Genomic DNA, 14034 nt, shown 5'->3' on the forward strand with positions numbered 1-14034 from the left:
TGCAAATTTAGAGTACAGTCGGTTTGTACCGAACATTTGTATCTGACTTTTCTTTTTTGCAGAACAGTTGTGAATCAGTTTTATATATACTTTTAGTTGCAAGTGTGGAATACAGGTAGAACAGAATACACTTAGCCGCATAATGTTAGGTAAAGTATAGGCAAAAATAGGCTGTATTATAATTAAATTTTTTTCTTTCTTATAATTAAATTTCGGTCTAAAGGTTTATTTGACGTTTTTCTGAAGAATATATTAATTAATTTACTTCCATACGATCATGGCCAACGATGTACTATTTTTGGGAAACTCCCCAAAGGGGATTTTGGAAGACTTGGCAAAGGAAAAAGGCGTAACAGTATTTGACGAAAAACTTTGCGAAATTTTGGACAAAAACGATGAACTTGGACATTTGAAGAATGAATTTTGTATTCCTAAGGTTGAACCAAAGTGTGGTAGGTAGTTACCTAGTATTTAAGGTGATGTAGCTTATTTATCTTTTGTTAAATAACGTGTTTACTTCATTCATCCGCGTGTACTTAATGCCGAAAAGTTGTTACATGTTGCGTGTTTAGTCTACGTGCCTTTTTAGCGTTTGTTATTTTATTACATGGCATTAGAAGAGATTTTTTTACTAACGTCATCTTCTAAGCCTAAACCACTGACCCCTAATACCTAGCATAATATATAATGTCACCGAGGATTCTTTCTAGTTTTTATTATATTTTCATATTTCCAATTTCCTTATTTACAATATTCAAAGAAACAAATAAAAGTTAATATTATTATTTGCAGGTAAATATGGCAGAGACAGCTGGATTGATTTTTGTTCAAATGCCGTTGGACGGCAACCTAAAAAAACCAAAGAGATGGTGTTGGAGGTATTAGTTTACTTCAGTTAGAACAGTAGTCCATACAGGTGTTTTAAGAGGGTTATCGGGTTTAATATTTTTTGCCTTTTCTTTTTTTGATTTTTACATTTTCCTATGATATTTCTTTGATTTTTATAACCCAAAAATCTAAAATTTTAGAAAAGTTTGGGAATCACCGAGTTGGAAGTTGCTAATAACCTTTTTTGTGAATAAATACTTAGTTACGTTTTACTGCCATTTTGTCTGTGGTCACAGTCACCAAACTTTAAAAGAGAGGTTACCAGATCCAGATGCGGAGTAATTACATTTTAAGTGATGTAAAAAGTTATAAAGCTAAATATAATCTTATGGGAATTAGTGTCCATTGTTGCAAACACTTTAACAATGGTTGTTGTTTCATCATAGATGCTAGAAGAATGGCAGAACCGCACTCCGTTTACAGCAACAACAACAAAAATGTTAGGTTATGACAACTTACTGTTGGGTGGGATTGGTAGATTGGTGGGAGCTGATCCCGATGAAGTAAGTTTAATATAATTGTATATAACTTACTTTATCCTCGCATGGCCGGAAAACAGCATTCTTTATAACATGGGTGTTCTGTTTCATACACCTCGTACCAGATTACGAGTTGCCCTGTATATGTTACTTCGTGAGTGATTTTTTTGAGTTTTTTTTCATCACTCTTTTTGTGTGGCTAATAATTTGAACAACCCATTCGTGACCACTGGATTGAAGCAATTTCCGTTAAGTGTCTTGCACAAAACACATACGCGTAGCAGCGACGAGCCTTGAACCCATTACCTCTGGGTTGCAGGCAGGCTCGCTAACCACTTTGCCACAGGTCCAGGCAATAACAATGATCACTTTTATTTGTTTTTAAAATTATAATAGAAAATTTAAAAAAACTTAACATGAACAGACATGATATATTTTTTCCAGGTTGCTATAATGAATTCCCTGACAGTGAACTTGAACTTTCTGTTGATTTCCTTTTACAATCCAACCAAGCAGAGATTCAAGATAATCATTGAACGAGGTGCCTTCCCTACAACTTTCTATGCTTGTGAGTCGCATGTTTTACAACGAGGATTCAAACCCGAAGATTCTTTGGTTTATTGGGAACCACGCCCGGTAAGATTGTAGGGTTTTCTATTGATTTGTAAAACAGGATTGAAATTCTCCTCAAAACCACATCATCCATAAAGTTTATATGAATGAATGTAATTTGCTTTATCCTCTCATGGCCGGAAAACAACAGTAGTTATTCTACGGGTGTTCGGTTTCATACACCTCATGCCTGCTTACGAGTATGTGTTCAAGGACAAGACATTTAGGGAACATTGCTCTAACCCAGTGGCCTCTATGTTGTCTAAAAGGTCAGACATACAGAAAAATATGACGCACAATGTTGTTAATGAACATCTGGGTTATTATAGCTGCTGTCGTTGGCTTTTCACGCAAGGATAAATAAGTTAAATTTACTTATTATATCTTTCATGTAATGTTTGTAATTTCAAGGAGAGTAAACTTCTCAACACAAGCGATATATTGGATATGATTGAAAGAGAGGGAGATTCTGTAGCTGTTGTGCTGCTTTGTGGTGTCCAGTATTTGACGGGACAGCTACTTGACATGAAAGTTATAACTGCTGCTGCTCATGCAAAAGGTTGCAAGGTATATTATAATGTACATGTAAGAAATAATTTATCTTAATGTTGTGTTGATGCCAAGTTTATTGTGCCTCACTGAGATATTTATTTTTTGGATATGTACATTTAAGTTTTTATAATTGAGTGTCCATAAGCTTTCTCGGTGAGATGTAGTTGTAGCACTCTTAGTGTTATTGCTACAGCTTTTAACCTTTTGTTAGGTGTCAAATAAACAAGCAAAGTTGGTGTATTGCATTTGCCATGTTAATCAATAAGGTAACCTATGTATGATCTTGATAACCATGAGTGTAACTGCATTTTAACAATGTTACTCAAGATTTTGTTTAAAATTAAAAAACATGACGCCTAAACTTCTAAACAGGTTGGCTATGACCTTGCTCAAGGAATTGGAAATGTTGAACTTCATCTACATGATTGGAACGTTGACTTTGCCGTTTGGGGACACCACAAGTTTATGAATTCCTGTGCCGGAGCAACTGGTGGAGCGTTTATGCACAAGAAGCACGAAAACAATAATTTCCCAAAACTTCTGGGTTAATAACTATCTTATAACAATTTTATTTCTACTGACTTTAATAAATGTTTTTTTTTTTAATTTTTATCAATTCAAATGTGGTTCACCCAGGTTCCCCGTTGTGCCGTGCTGTAGGCTATAGAGCCTCACCCAGAATATAACATGTATTTTAGAAAGTACTCTCTTTTGCAATTTAACAGGAAAATACAGGAAAAGAATTATAACTTCCAAACTTTAATTTATACTTTCTAAAGGTTGGTGGGGCCATTCTGAAAATACAAGGTTTGACTTTACCAGTGATCATGATTTTTCCCCTGGAATCAAAGGTTACCATAACTCAAATCCATCGGTTATTAACTTGGCTTGTATCGCTGCTAGCTTGGAGGTATATGGAAAAATAACCATGCAAGATTTTAGAAAGAAAAGCATTTTATTGAACTGGTAAGTTTAATATTAAATAGAAACTTTTGTTGTAGCTCAGTGGTTAAAATGTCCACAGAGGACAAGGGTTTAGGGCTTGTTGCAACTGTCATTGGGGTTTGTCCACGGATCAGACACTTGGTTGTAATTGCTTTCTATTAATGGTCACTAATGGGTTGTCCAAATTGTCAGCCACACAGAAAAAATTTAGCCACTATATTACAAACCGAGAATATGAGCTAATACATGTTAGCTGGTAAGTGGGCATGAGGTGTGTGAAACAAAACACCCATGCAATAGGGAATATGTTGCTCCGTCTTGCGGGATAGTTTATATTGTTCATTCATTCAAAATTGCAAATTGCAATGCTTTATTTATAACACCACAACTTATTTCAGTTATTTAGAGAGTCTTCTTGAGCCAAACCTAAATAAATATGGCATGAACATCATCACACCTTCAGATTATCAACAGCGTGGTTGTCAGCTATCCATAACCTTTACTAAATATGATGCAAAAAAGGTAATGTGAGGTTTGGGTGGTAAGGTATTGGTAACAGAGTTTTGAATGTAATGAATGAATATAACTTACTTTATCCTCGCGTGGCCGAAAAACGACAGCCGTTATAACACAGGTTTAACACCTTGTGCCAGCTTACGAGTTACCATGTATGTTACTTTGTGGGTGATTATTTTTTTGGGGGGATTTTTTTTTATGCATGGCTGATAATTTGGACAATCCATTAGTGACCACTGGGTTGGAGCAAATGCCGTTAAGTGTCTTGCCCAAGGACACATACGCCCACAATGGTAGCAGCGACGTTTTGGCCATGTGCATCCTTGGACAGGACACTGGCAATTGCTTCAACCCAGTGGTTACTTGTGGGTTGTCTAAGCTGTCACCAAGTACTGTTTAAGGAATGGCATAGAGCCATATTATCTTATCTGTAAAACACCTTATATATAATGTATGTAGTTTATCTTGTTGAAGCTTTGATATTATGCCACCATGTATAATATTGTGCTCAGTTCATTTTGTGAATAATTTTGTATGACTCTCTAGGTTGTAGCAGGTCTTCTTTCCCATGGTGTGATCTGTGTTGTGTCATTGGGTGTACTTAGGGTGTCTCCAAACCCCCTACATACAAGCTTTAGAGATGTATATAGATTTGTTCAAGCCCTGTTCCAGATACTTGACGACCTAACAGAACCTAAATAACATCAAAGTATCAATATATATCTTGTAGTCAACATGTAAGGGAGTAGGTTAATTAAATTGTGTCCATGTTTTTACCATCCACATCTTTAACTCTTCATTAAATATATGCACCGTCATCTTCAAATTTCGACAGTATACCCATTGTCCTTGAACGAGTCCTTTATTTATTTATTTATTTCTTCATCTTTGCTACATACAGGTAGTTTTCAAATTGTGTAGGCCTGGTTTTGTGACATGTTTTGATTTTTTGGCCTAACAGCATTTGTGTACAGTTTGTTAAACTATTTTTTACCAACAAAATTTGTGTACAATTTGTCAAGCTGCTGTTCGCGAGAGTGTACTGTCCTAGAATTTTGTGATTAATGCAATTAGTGACGAACATGAATGGATTAACGATATAATGCATTTATCGAATACTTTTCGGGTTGTTTGGAGATTGATATTGATATCAAGGATCAAAGCATTTTTTCCATCATCAAGCGGGTACCTGTAAAAGTAGTTTTAAAATGTCCCGTTCTACCCCGAGTCCCGCCTTACCTCGCCCTATAGTTGCACAGTACGCCCACTTTTTCAGTGTTAAACATTCTTTGTTGTTATTGCTTTTTCTCCCGTTTTATGTTATCCACCTCGTCTATTTTCTGGTTTGGGCAAGGCACAAGGTCCCAATTTTTGGGTCTCCTCCGGTCGTTTCTTAGTTTAATAAACCGAGTTCTCGACCTGTTGTCCTGTAGCCGGATTCTGTTAAGATGTATGCGAGCTATGCAGTATGTACGACAAGGCGAGAATTGACTAAGCTGTAGCCACACACCCACACCGAACTATTTGTTACTGTTGAGATAGGTACGAATGAAATTATACCGTACCCTCAACAGCTTTACTATTATTTGGGCTTTAGCAGGTACTATAGGCACAGTTTATGTATTTCATTGATTTAACATCAAGACCGTTTAACAATATTAGATATTTGGAAAATGAATGTCGCTAAAATGAACAACGTTAAACAGTTTTCCAGTTTCGTTTAGAATTTTAGTCAAAAAATATATTTGCACTTTCCGAGTAGTAGGTGGCGCTGTTTATGCGCAAGTGACATAGAGGTCCCCGAAACTAAAGGAAGTAGATTATGTTTTGCAAGTTGCATAATTAAATATGATTGAGCAACCCCGTTTTACGCAGCAATGAGTTGAAATTTGCCCTAAATAGTTCGGCTTCACGGAAGAATGCTCTGTGACGTTACAAATTAGACACGCAATTAGCAGAAAACGTTAAAATAAGATCGTCAATTTATGAAAAACATAATAAATGCAACTTCTACATGTAGGTTATGTTAATATTGTGACCTATTTTCACAGCTAGTTTTATTTAATAAGCATTTATTTTGCTTTTTCCATGACTATGAATAATGTTGTGAAAGATGGCTACACTTTTTACACCAAGCCAGGGGGAAAGGTACGGTTTTATTTTCGATAAAAATTCGTTCAATCTTGATCATGAATATGACATTATATTCGTTCATTAAATTTTGCAGAAGCCACAAAAGAAATACGCAGTGCTGCACAAACGATTGCAAAATGGAAAACCTACGAGACTTGAACTTTTTGATAGCAAGGAGATTTATGAAAGAAATGGAAAGAAGGTATTTAAACTAAAATGTTGGTGTAACAAAAGTAAACGTTTTCAGGTGTTTTATATGCAATTTGTTTGTAGTATTACTAAGAAATGATGTATTTAAACATTCGTTAAACTTAACTTAAATTTTAAAAATCTGAAGACAAATTCCTTAATTTCTATGCCTAAGGCTTTTTCAAAAGAAGTTTCATCGCATAGTGGTTAGAAGGTAATGGCTAAATATAATGATTAAATATAGCAAAATGCCATTGAATGTCACCCACAATGTAGCATACATGGTAACTTGTAAGCTGCCACAAGTGTATGAACAACTGTGTTGTAACGTCAGTCATTTTCCGGCCACACGAGGATAAAGCAAGTTACATTCAATGTAATAGCCTACCCACAAGGTTAAGGCATAGTTATCAAAGTTAGTCAGCTACCCACAATAGATATTTTTTGTTGCATTTGTTTAATCTTCTCAATTGTAACTGCTGCTTGTGTAATGAATTTCTGTTGCATTAAAATCTTGTTTTATCCACAGCAAACTATCAGCTTAGAAAATGCCAGTCCCCTTGAAACGGAAATAAACACTTTAATGATTAAAATCCATATAGATGGAAAAGTTCAGGTAATACAGTGGCTTTGTTTCACTTTTGTATAACTTTACTTTACCAATATTTGGGAAATTAAATTGTGTAGGCCCATTTGTATTTTTTTGTTATAAATTGATTCAGAGAGTTTTGGGTGGTCTAATATTGTACCAGAACTGGCACGTACTTTTTCAATTATAGAATACACAGGCAATTGGTTCTACTAAATTGTAATGTTTTCTGACTAATGCAATGCCAATAATTTTGGCATAAGAAAACCACCCTGCTATCGCAAATTTTAATACCATGATGGTATATGAGCCGTGAAATTAATTGCACCAGTACCTTACTGATGTTATACACATTTTTCTGTGTTTTTAATTGTTCTTTATTTTTCAGACTTTCACTTTTGATAACGGCGATGATTACCAAAGTTGGCTGAATGATCTTAATTTTACTTTATTTGGACATAGCCCAGAAACAGAATATTGTTCTCTCTATGATGACGGTAAGAATTAACAGATTTGTAATATTGAGTGTACACAATCTTATCTTATCTTTGTTGATTTAGTATTCCTTAAAATAGATTCTTATAACCTTGGAATTAAATCAAATAAATTCCACAGTGTGTCCTGACCGTCTGAAACACCCAAGGTGAAAAAACCCCAATTAAATGCTGGGAAATAGGGGGATAGTGTACTAAATTTGGCCTAAATCCCAGGTCCTGTGACTTAGCGTAATATAGGACCTCACCCATACAAAATGAAAATAGAAAACAATGTATGGAATGAAAATATAACTACTGTAATTTTCTGCATGGAAAGTACTATATGTACCCCATACAGAAATGCACATACACAAGAGTTTCCAGTACCCACTATCTAATTAGGTAATACCCTTTGTTTTATATTTAACTTGCAGACCAACTTTATGATGTTGTAATTCATGATACCGATGTGACGCAACGACTCAAACTAAGGGGTTCCTACTTTCTCTACGTTTCAACAGAAGAAGTTGAGCTGCTAGATAAACAAACAAAGAAATCGGTCATAAAGTGGCCACTTTATCAGTTAAGGAAGTAAGTTACCAATATATATTTGTTACATTTATTAGTGTAATGTATAAAAACACTAACAGAACTTAACATATATCAAACTGAGTGTGCCAGTTATTATACTGTAAACAACTGGTGACACAGGCATATTCATTGGTGTTATTTATATTCAAACTATCATCTGGTTTGTGGTTATAGTAAAAGTCGGTTGTTCTAAACAGGTTTGTATTTAAAATATGCCATACAAGTACAAGTCTTGGACCTACTGTAGATATTTTAACTTATATATTATTGAAATGCATTTTCAGTTATTGTTTGCCTCTTGATGCATTAAAACTTAGTATCATTATTTCACCACGATGCATTTCCTGCTTGCAAAATTTCCGGTCTCACATGGTAGTTCATCTCTGCTCTGTGGGTTTAATGGGTTACTTGTACATTACTTATTTTTAAATCATTACGTTACACTTCTGGTTAATGAGGCGTACAGTGTGTGTTATGACTCATATTAGATTCTAAATGATATGATGATAAGGAAATCTATAATTATTTTCTTTCTGAATGATGTTATCTGCCCACATGCGAAATAACCCACTTGTATATCACTGTTCAACGCAGTTATATTGTAAAACGAACTGTAACACAAACTTTCTTCTACTGCTCATCATGATATAAAGTTATCAAATTCAATGTATTCTTGTTTCAATAGTTGTATTAAAGACAATGGTGAATCATTTTTTATTTTAATTATAAATGAGTTTTAAAGCATGTAAACCTGGTGCAATCATACTGCACGCCATCTTAGTCATGTTTTTGTCAACGCCAACTAAATTGAAATTCATTCCTTAAATGTTCCATTTATACAATCAAATAACACAATTATATTTCTTTAGGTACGGCCGAGACAAGCAAGAGTTTTCTCTTGAAGCTGGCAGAAGATGTCCTTCTGGCCAAGGTAGGCAGTTTAACATATTGATATATATAATTTGATATTGTAATGACTAAACCTTTTCGGTTACATTTGTCTTGTTATTTTAATAAAACAATCGTAGAAGAAACATTTCCACTGTCGCTACTCGCTACAATATGATATTTTCACTTTTCTATATAGACCTGCCTTTATTTTTCATTTATAAACTTGCCATTAAGTTATAATGTGAAGTCAAACAAAAGCTACATATAATCAAAACTATAAAGGCCACATGTAATAAAGCTTCACTTATTCAAACAAAGATTTTATTAATAGCAAACATAACACAAGCTAATATGGCTTAGTAATTCCATTTTAAGATTAGTAGTATTTGCTAAAACCACAACCCAGCAAGCATTCACATGCTTTACCTGTTGTTTCCAAAGTATATTGTGTTTGTAGAATCGTAAAATGCTTCATATTAATCTTCACTCTTCTTTGTAAAGTGATAGTGAAAGTTGTTGAATGTTTACAGAGTGACTGCTTCATGCAGTTGTAATTGTTGTGTTACGTGTGGGTAATCAGTTAGAAACTCAAACCATATTTAATCTTTGCTAACCAGTTTCACTTTGAATGGTGGCTACATGTAAATACGCTTAAATGTACCAAGAGCTAGTTTTGACACAAAGTCTTTAGTTATGAAACATGATAACTAACCTAACAGGGTATGCCTTTGAAAAATAATATATTCACGAACAATGCTTCTATATATATCCAGTTTCAAATTCTTTATTATGGTGATCGGGTTTTAAACAATTAACAACCGTCTATGGAAGTCGTAAGGATACAGTTTTTATTACTCTTTGAATGTTCTTTGTTTACTACCAAATGGAACGAGAAAATATAATAATAAAAAGGTATCCCATCTTCCCTACCCTACTACTTAGTAAATACTTTTTAAGCTTTTGCCTAAAAATACTTTTTATGTCTTTTACACAGGAATGTTCACGTTCACAACTGATCAATACAACTCTATATTCCGTGAAGTAGAAAATAATGTTAAAGCCCTTGCAACCAGAGGAAGAGCTGCAAGTATGTTTTTACTTTGTTTGTTTTTTATGGAGACATGCGGTTTACACCATACTGTAATGTTGGAGATGATCGAGATGCCATGACACTCTGTGTGAATTCTAAAGATCTAAGTTACTGTTTAGGCAATAATGGCAATTTAGGATTGTTACACAACTTACACTTACTGCAATTGCATAAGATGGTAAAAAATTGCAACATTTCTAAAATAAGAATAGTCATCATGCCAAATATTGTCAAAACCCCAAAGTTAGTTAGTTGTTAATACTTTATTCAATACCAGGTACTAAATCTTCTGCAAAACTCCTTTTTTTTCTGTTTTTACATTTTTTCTGCTCACTCCAATTTTTTTAACAAAAAGTTTTGCGTTAGATTACGTAGATGGTGGATTGCATTATGTTTACGAACAACTTCTAAGTATTGTAACCATTATATCTCTCCAGGTACCTCCAGCACAAACAGTTACATTCATCCTAAACCATCTTTCCCCATGGCACCCTCATCTCCGCGTGTACCAACACCAGCTGTCTCACTTTACGATGATCCTATTGATGTGAGAAAGGAAAGCAACAAAGGGGCAACAGCGGACGATACTTACACTTATAATGAACCACTGGATACACAGACGATGCCTAAAGTCAAACCTCAAGGTTAGAATAGTGTTCTATGTAGTGTATGAGTTTCACCTTAAAACCACCCCTTCACAAACCTACTTTACCGCATTTTGCTCAAGACAGCTTGTTTAGTCATAGGCCAAAACTGTTTGTTACTAATATACCCCTGTAAACCTCAGTTTAAAACCTGTGGTCTTTTTTCTTTGTGTTTTTTTTAGAGTCTGTTTACTGTTTGTAAGCGACCATATATAAATGCGCTGCTAATCCAACAACTTGAAAACAGTATCCTCCAAACCACCAAAAGACAAGAAGACGAAAGGAGCCAAGTTTGTGCCGAAGTCAAAGGAAGGTCCCAAAAAACCACCTCGAAAAGTTGAAAAACCTTCCCCCAGTATGGTTAACGATGTCACATATGCGGAAGCAACGTGTATGGGTGCACAGAACTCTTCAGCAGCTGAATACAGCCACCTTAACCTTGCCCCTACTGTTAACGACACAGAATACGATTCAATTTCTTACCCAGATAAAAGGATGGGCAACCAAGCTACGGCAGATTCCACATATGCTACAACCGGTGATTTCTCAGGAAGGTAAGATAGGGATTTGTTATTAGTTGTAACTATGATAAATTTTCTGAATCTGGTCCTGGTATAAAAATTCATTACAATTTTTTGTTACTTTCGTGCATGTTGTAACATTCAAGGTACATTGTTACAAAGTAATCGACAAAAAGTCAAAGACAATTTTAATAATACTATTAGAATAAAAGACTGATGATACTACTTTAGGTGAAATATATATTTCACATAATATTACACTTCAGACTTTTTATTGGTTACGCACACCTAAAATCTTATTACCTGGTTTTAATCACACCGGAACGGCGAAATATACATTTCACATACCAAAATACGTTGGACTTTATTGTAAATTACGCACACTTAAAATTTAATATTCTGTTTTTAATCACAATATAAATTTAAAAAAATATGTTTTTAGTTATTCTGGAAATAATCCTCAACAAGATTCTGTGTATGACCACGTCCAGCGCTGATCACCGTCATCAACTTGCATGTAGACCCACATCTGCGCTTCATGACCATTATTCCCTGTGCCTCTTCTCACATTTTTTTGCAAGAGTCTCACATTTTTTTTATCCTTGACCACAATCTTCAAATCGTGATTTGTAGTAAGCGACATCACGTGTCACTCACTGTTTGTAGAACGCGCGCTTTTATTTATCCATTGTTCTCGTCCATGCTCCAATCATTTGTTTATTTTCTTTGATTTCAAGTTAGGCGTATACAGCTGTATACAGGTGTTTTACTTAGACTCTGCCAAAGTATGAAACTTGGCTGATATATCACTTTCCTGACACCATTTATTTTGGTTTTTAAAAGTTGTTTGCGATTTCCATCAAAAATTAACATTTTATTTGTGTAAATACTTCAGTAGACTTTGTTTCAATTAAGTCGCCATTCTATTATTATAGCACTTACATATATAATATGGAGATTAAGACACAAGTGTTTACATGCATCCTTGCAGAGACCAAAATTGGGATGTGACACACACCATTAATTTACTGTGCAATAAATATGTATTCTGTCAAATCTTGGGTGGATTTATTGTAGTGAATTATCAGAAACCTGTTTTCTATTTCGATCAAAATTTGTTCCTGGGATTTAGCCAAGTTACCCTATATTAGGCAATCAAAGGAAAATTACAGAAATAAAAAAATTCAGTAGATAACCTTTAACAAAATTACAGGAAAGCCCTAATGAATGGGCACGTTCCATTATAAAATGGTCAAAAAAAAGTAAATTAGGCAATGTCACCAACGACCTCAACGCATGATACCGGTATCATGCGTTTATACCAAAACTCAAAAAAAGTTTTTGTATCTCAGATTTTTTGCAAAAATGTGAGATTGGACCCCAACACATGATACTGGTATCATGTGTTTATACCAAAATTCAAAAAAATCAGATTTTTTGCAAAAGTCGAAAATATGAGATTGGACCGCAACGTAAGATACCGGTATCATGTGTTTATACAAAAACTCAAAAAAAAAATCGATTTATCATGTGTTTATACCAAAACTCTAAAAAATCAGATTTTTTGCAAAAGTCTGAAATGTGAGATTGGACCCCAACGTATGATACCGGTATCATGCGTTTATACCAAAACTAAAAAAAATCAGATTTTTTGCAAAAGTTGAAAATGTGAGATTGGACCCCAACGCATGATACTTTTGCAAAAAATCGAATTTTTTTGAGTTTTGGTATAAATTTTGCAAAAGTCGAAAATGTGAGATTGGACCCCAACGCATGATACCGGTATCATGTGTTTGTACCAAAACTCAAAAAAATCAGATTTTTTGCAAAAGTCGAAAATGTGAGATTGGACCCCAACGCATGATACCGGTATCATGTGTTTATACCAAAACTCAAAAAATTCGATTTTTTGCAAATGTCGAAAATGTGAGATTGGACCCCAACACATGATACCGATATCATGTGTTTATACCAAAACTCAAAAAAATTCGATTTTTTGCAAAAGTCGAAAATGTGAGATTGGACCCCAACGCATGATACCGGTATCATGTGTTTATACCAAAACTCAAAAAATTCGATTTTTTACAAAAGTCGAAAATGTGAAATTGGACCCCAACGCATGATACCGGTATCATGTGTTTATACCAAAACTCAAAAAATTCGATTTTTTACAAAAGTCGAAAATGTGAAATTGGACCCCAACGCATGATACCGGTATCATGTGTTTATACCAAAACTCAAAAAATTCGATTTTTTGCAAAAGTCGAAAATGTGAGATTGGACCCCAACGCATGATACCGGTATCATGTGTTTATACCAAAACTAAAAAAAATTCGATTTTTTGCAAAAGTCGAAAATGTGAGATTAAACCCCAACGCATGATACCGGTATCATGTGTTTATACCAAAACTCAAAAAAATTCGATTTTTTGCAAAAGTCGAAAATGTGAGATTGGACCCCAACACATGATACCGATATATCATGTGTTTATACCAAAACTCAAAAAAATTCGATTTTTTGCAAAAGTCGAAAATGTGAGATTGGACCCCAACGCATGATACCGGTATCATGTGTTTATACCAAAACTCAAAAAAATTCGATTTTTTGCAAAAGTCGAAAATGTGAGATTGGACCCCAACGCATGATACCGGTATCATGTGTTTATACCAAAACTCAAAAAATTCGATTTTTTGCAAAAGTCGAAAATGTGAGATTGGACCCCAACGCATGATACCGGTATCATGTGTTGATACCAAAACTCAAAAAAATTCGATTTTTTGCAAAAGTCGAAAATGTGAGATTGGACCCCAACGCATGATACGGTATCATGTGTTTATACCAAAACTCAAAAAAATTCGATTTTTTGCAAAAGTCGAAAATGTGAGATTGGACCCCAACGCATGATACCGGTATCATGT

At 34.5% G+C, this 14034-nt stretch overlaps 2 protein-coding genes across 3 annotated transcripts; both read left to right on the plus strand.

Annotated features, from left to right (window-relative positions):
- Positions 1–214: 214 nt before the first annotated feature.
- LOC100186525 (kynureninase-like) lies at positions 215–5413 on the plus strand. 2 transcript variants are annotated; one of them, XM_009859562.3, is made up of 9 exons: positions 215–452; positions 793–878; positions 1275–1391; positions 1812–2003; positions 2391–2546; positions 2904–3075; positions 3311–3497; positions 3875–3998; positions 4539–5413. In XM_009859562.3, exons 1-9 carry the CDS (start codon positions 278–280, stop codon positions 4692–4694), a joined length of 1365 nt encoding a protein of 454 aa, XP_009857864.2. In that variant the 5' UTR covers positions 215–277; the 3' UTR covers positions 4695–5413. The 2 variants fall into 2 exon arrangements, with proteins under 2 accessions (XP_009857864.2, XP_018673324.1); XM_018817779.2 differs by having other exon boundaries at positions 310–456.
- Positions 5414–5994: 581 nt separating this feature from the next.
- Positions 5995–12172, plus strand: LOC100177892 (docking protein 5). The gene is made up of 10 exons (XM_002130303.4): positions 5995–6140; positions 6220–6327; positions 6844–6930; positions 7292–7400; positions 7814–7970; positions 8840–8901; positions 9856–9948; positions 10389–10595; positions 10843–11149; positions 11559–12172. Exons 1-10 carry the CDS (start codon positions 6081–6083, stop codon positions 11611–11613), a joined length of 1245 nt encoding a protein of 414 aa, XP_002130339.1. The 5' UTR covers positions 5995–6080; the 3' UTR covers positions 11614–12172.
- Positions 12173–14034: the final 1862 nt, after the last annotated feature.

Source organism: Ciona intestinalis, chromosome 2, assembly GCF_000224145.3.
Source record: "Ciona intestinalis chromosome 2, KH, whole genome shotgun sequence".
In the NCBI taxonomy this organism is placed as follows: Eukaryota; Metazoa; Chordata; class Ascidiacea; order Phlebobranchia; family Cionidae; genus Ciona; species Ciona intestinalis.

What these genes read in the sequence shown, in the direction of transcription:
- LOC100186525 (XM_009859562.3), top strand. Translation starts at nt 278, where the DNA reads ATGGCCAACGATGTACTATTTTTGGGAAACTCCCCAAAGGGGATTTTG. An exon ending in TGGGAGCTGATCCCGATGAA is followed by an intron (nt 1,392 to 1,811) that starts GTAAGTTTAATA and finishes TATTTTTTCCAG; the next exon opens with GTTGCTATAATGAATTCCCT. An exon ending in CTCATGCAAAAGGTTGCAAG is followed by an intron (nt 2,547 to 2,903) that starts GTATATTATAAT and finishes ACTTCTAAACAG; the next exon opens with GTTGGCTATGACCTTGCTCA.
- LOC100177892 (XM_002130303.4), top strand. Translation starts at nt 6,081, where the DNA reads ATGACTATGAATAATGTTGTGAAAGATGGCTACACTTTTTACACCAAG. An exon ending in ATATAGATGGAAAAGTTCAG is followed by an intron (nt 6,931 to 7,291) that starts GTAATACAGTGG and finishes TTTATTTTTCAG; the next exon opens with ACTTTCACTTTTGATAACGG. An exon ending in AAGATGTCCTTCTGGCCAAG is followed by an intron (nt 8,902 to 9,855) that starts GTAGGCAGTTTA and finishes TCTTTTACACAG; the next exon opens with GAATGTTCACGTTCACAACT.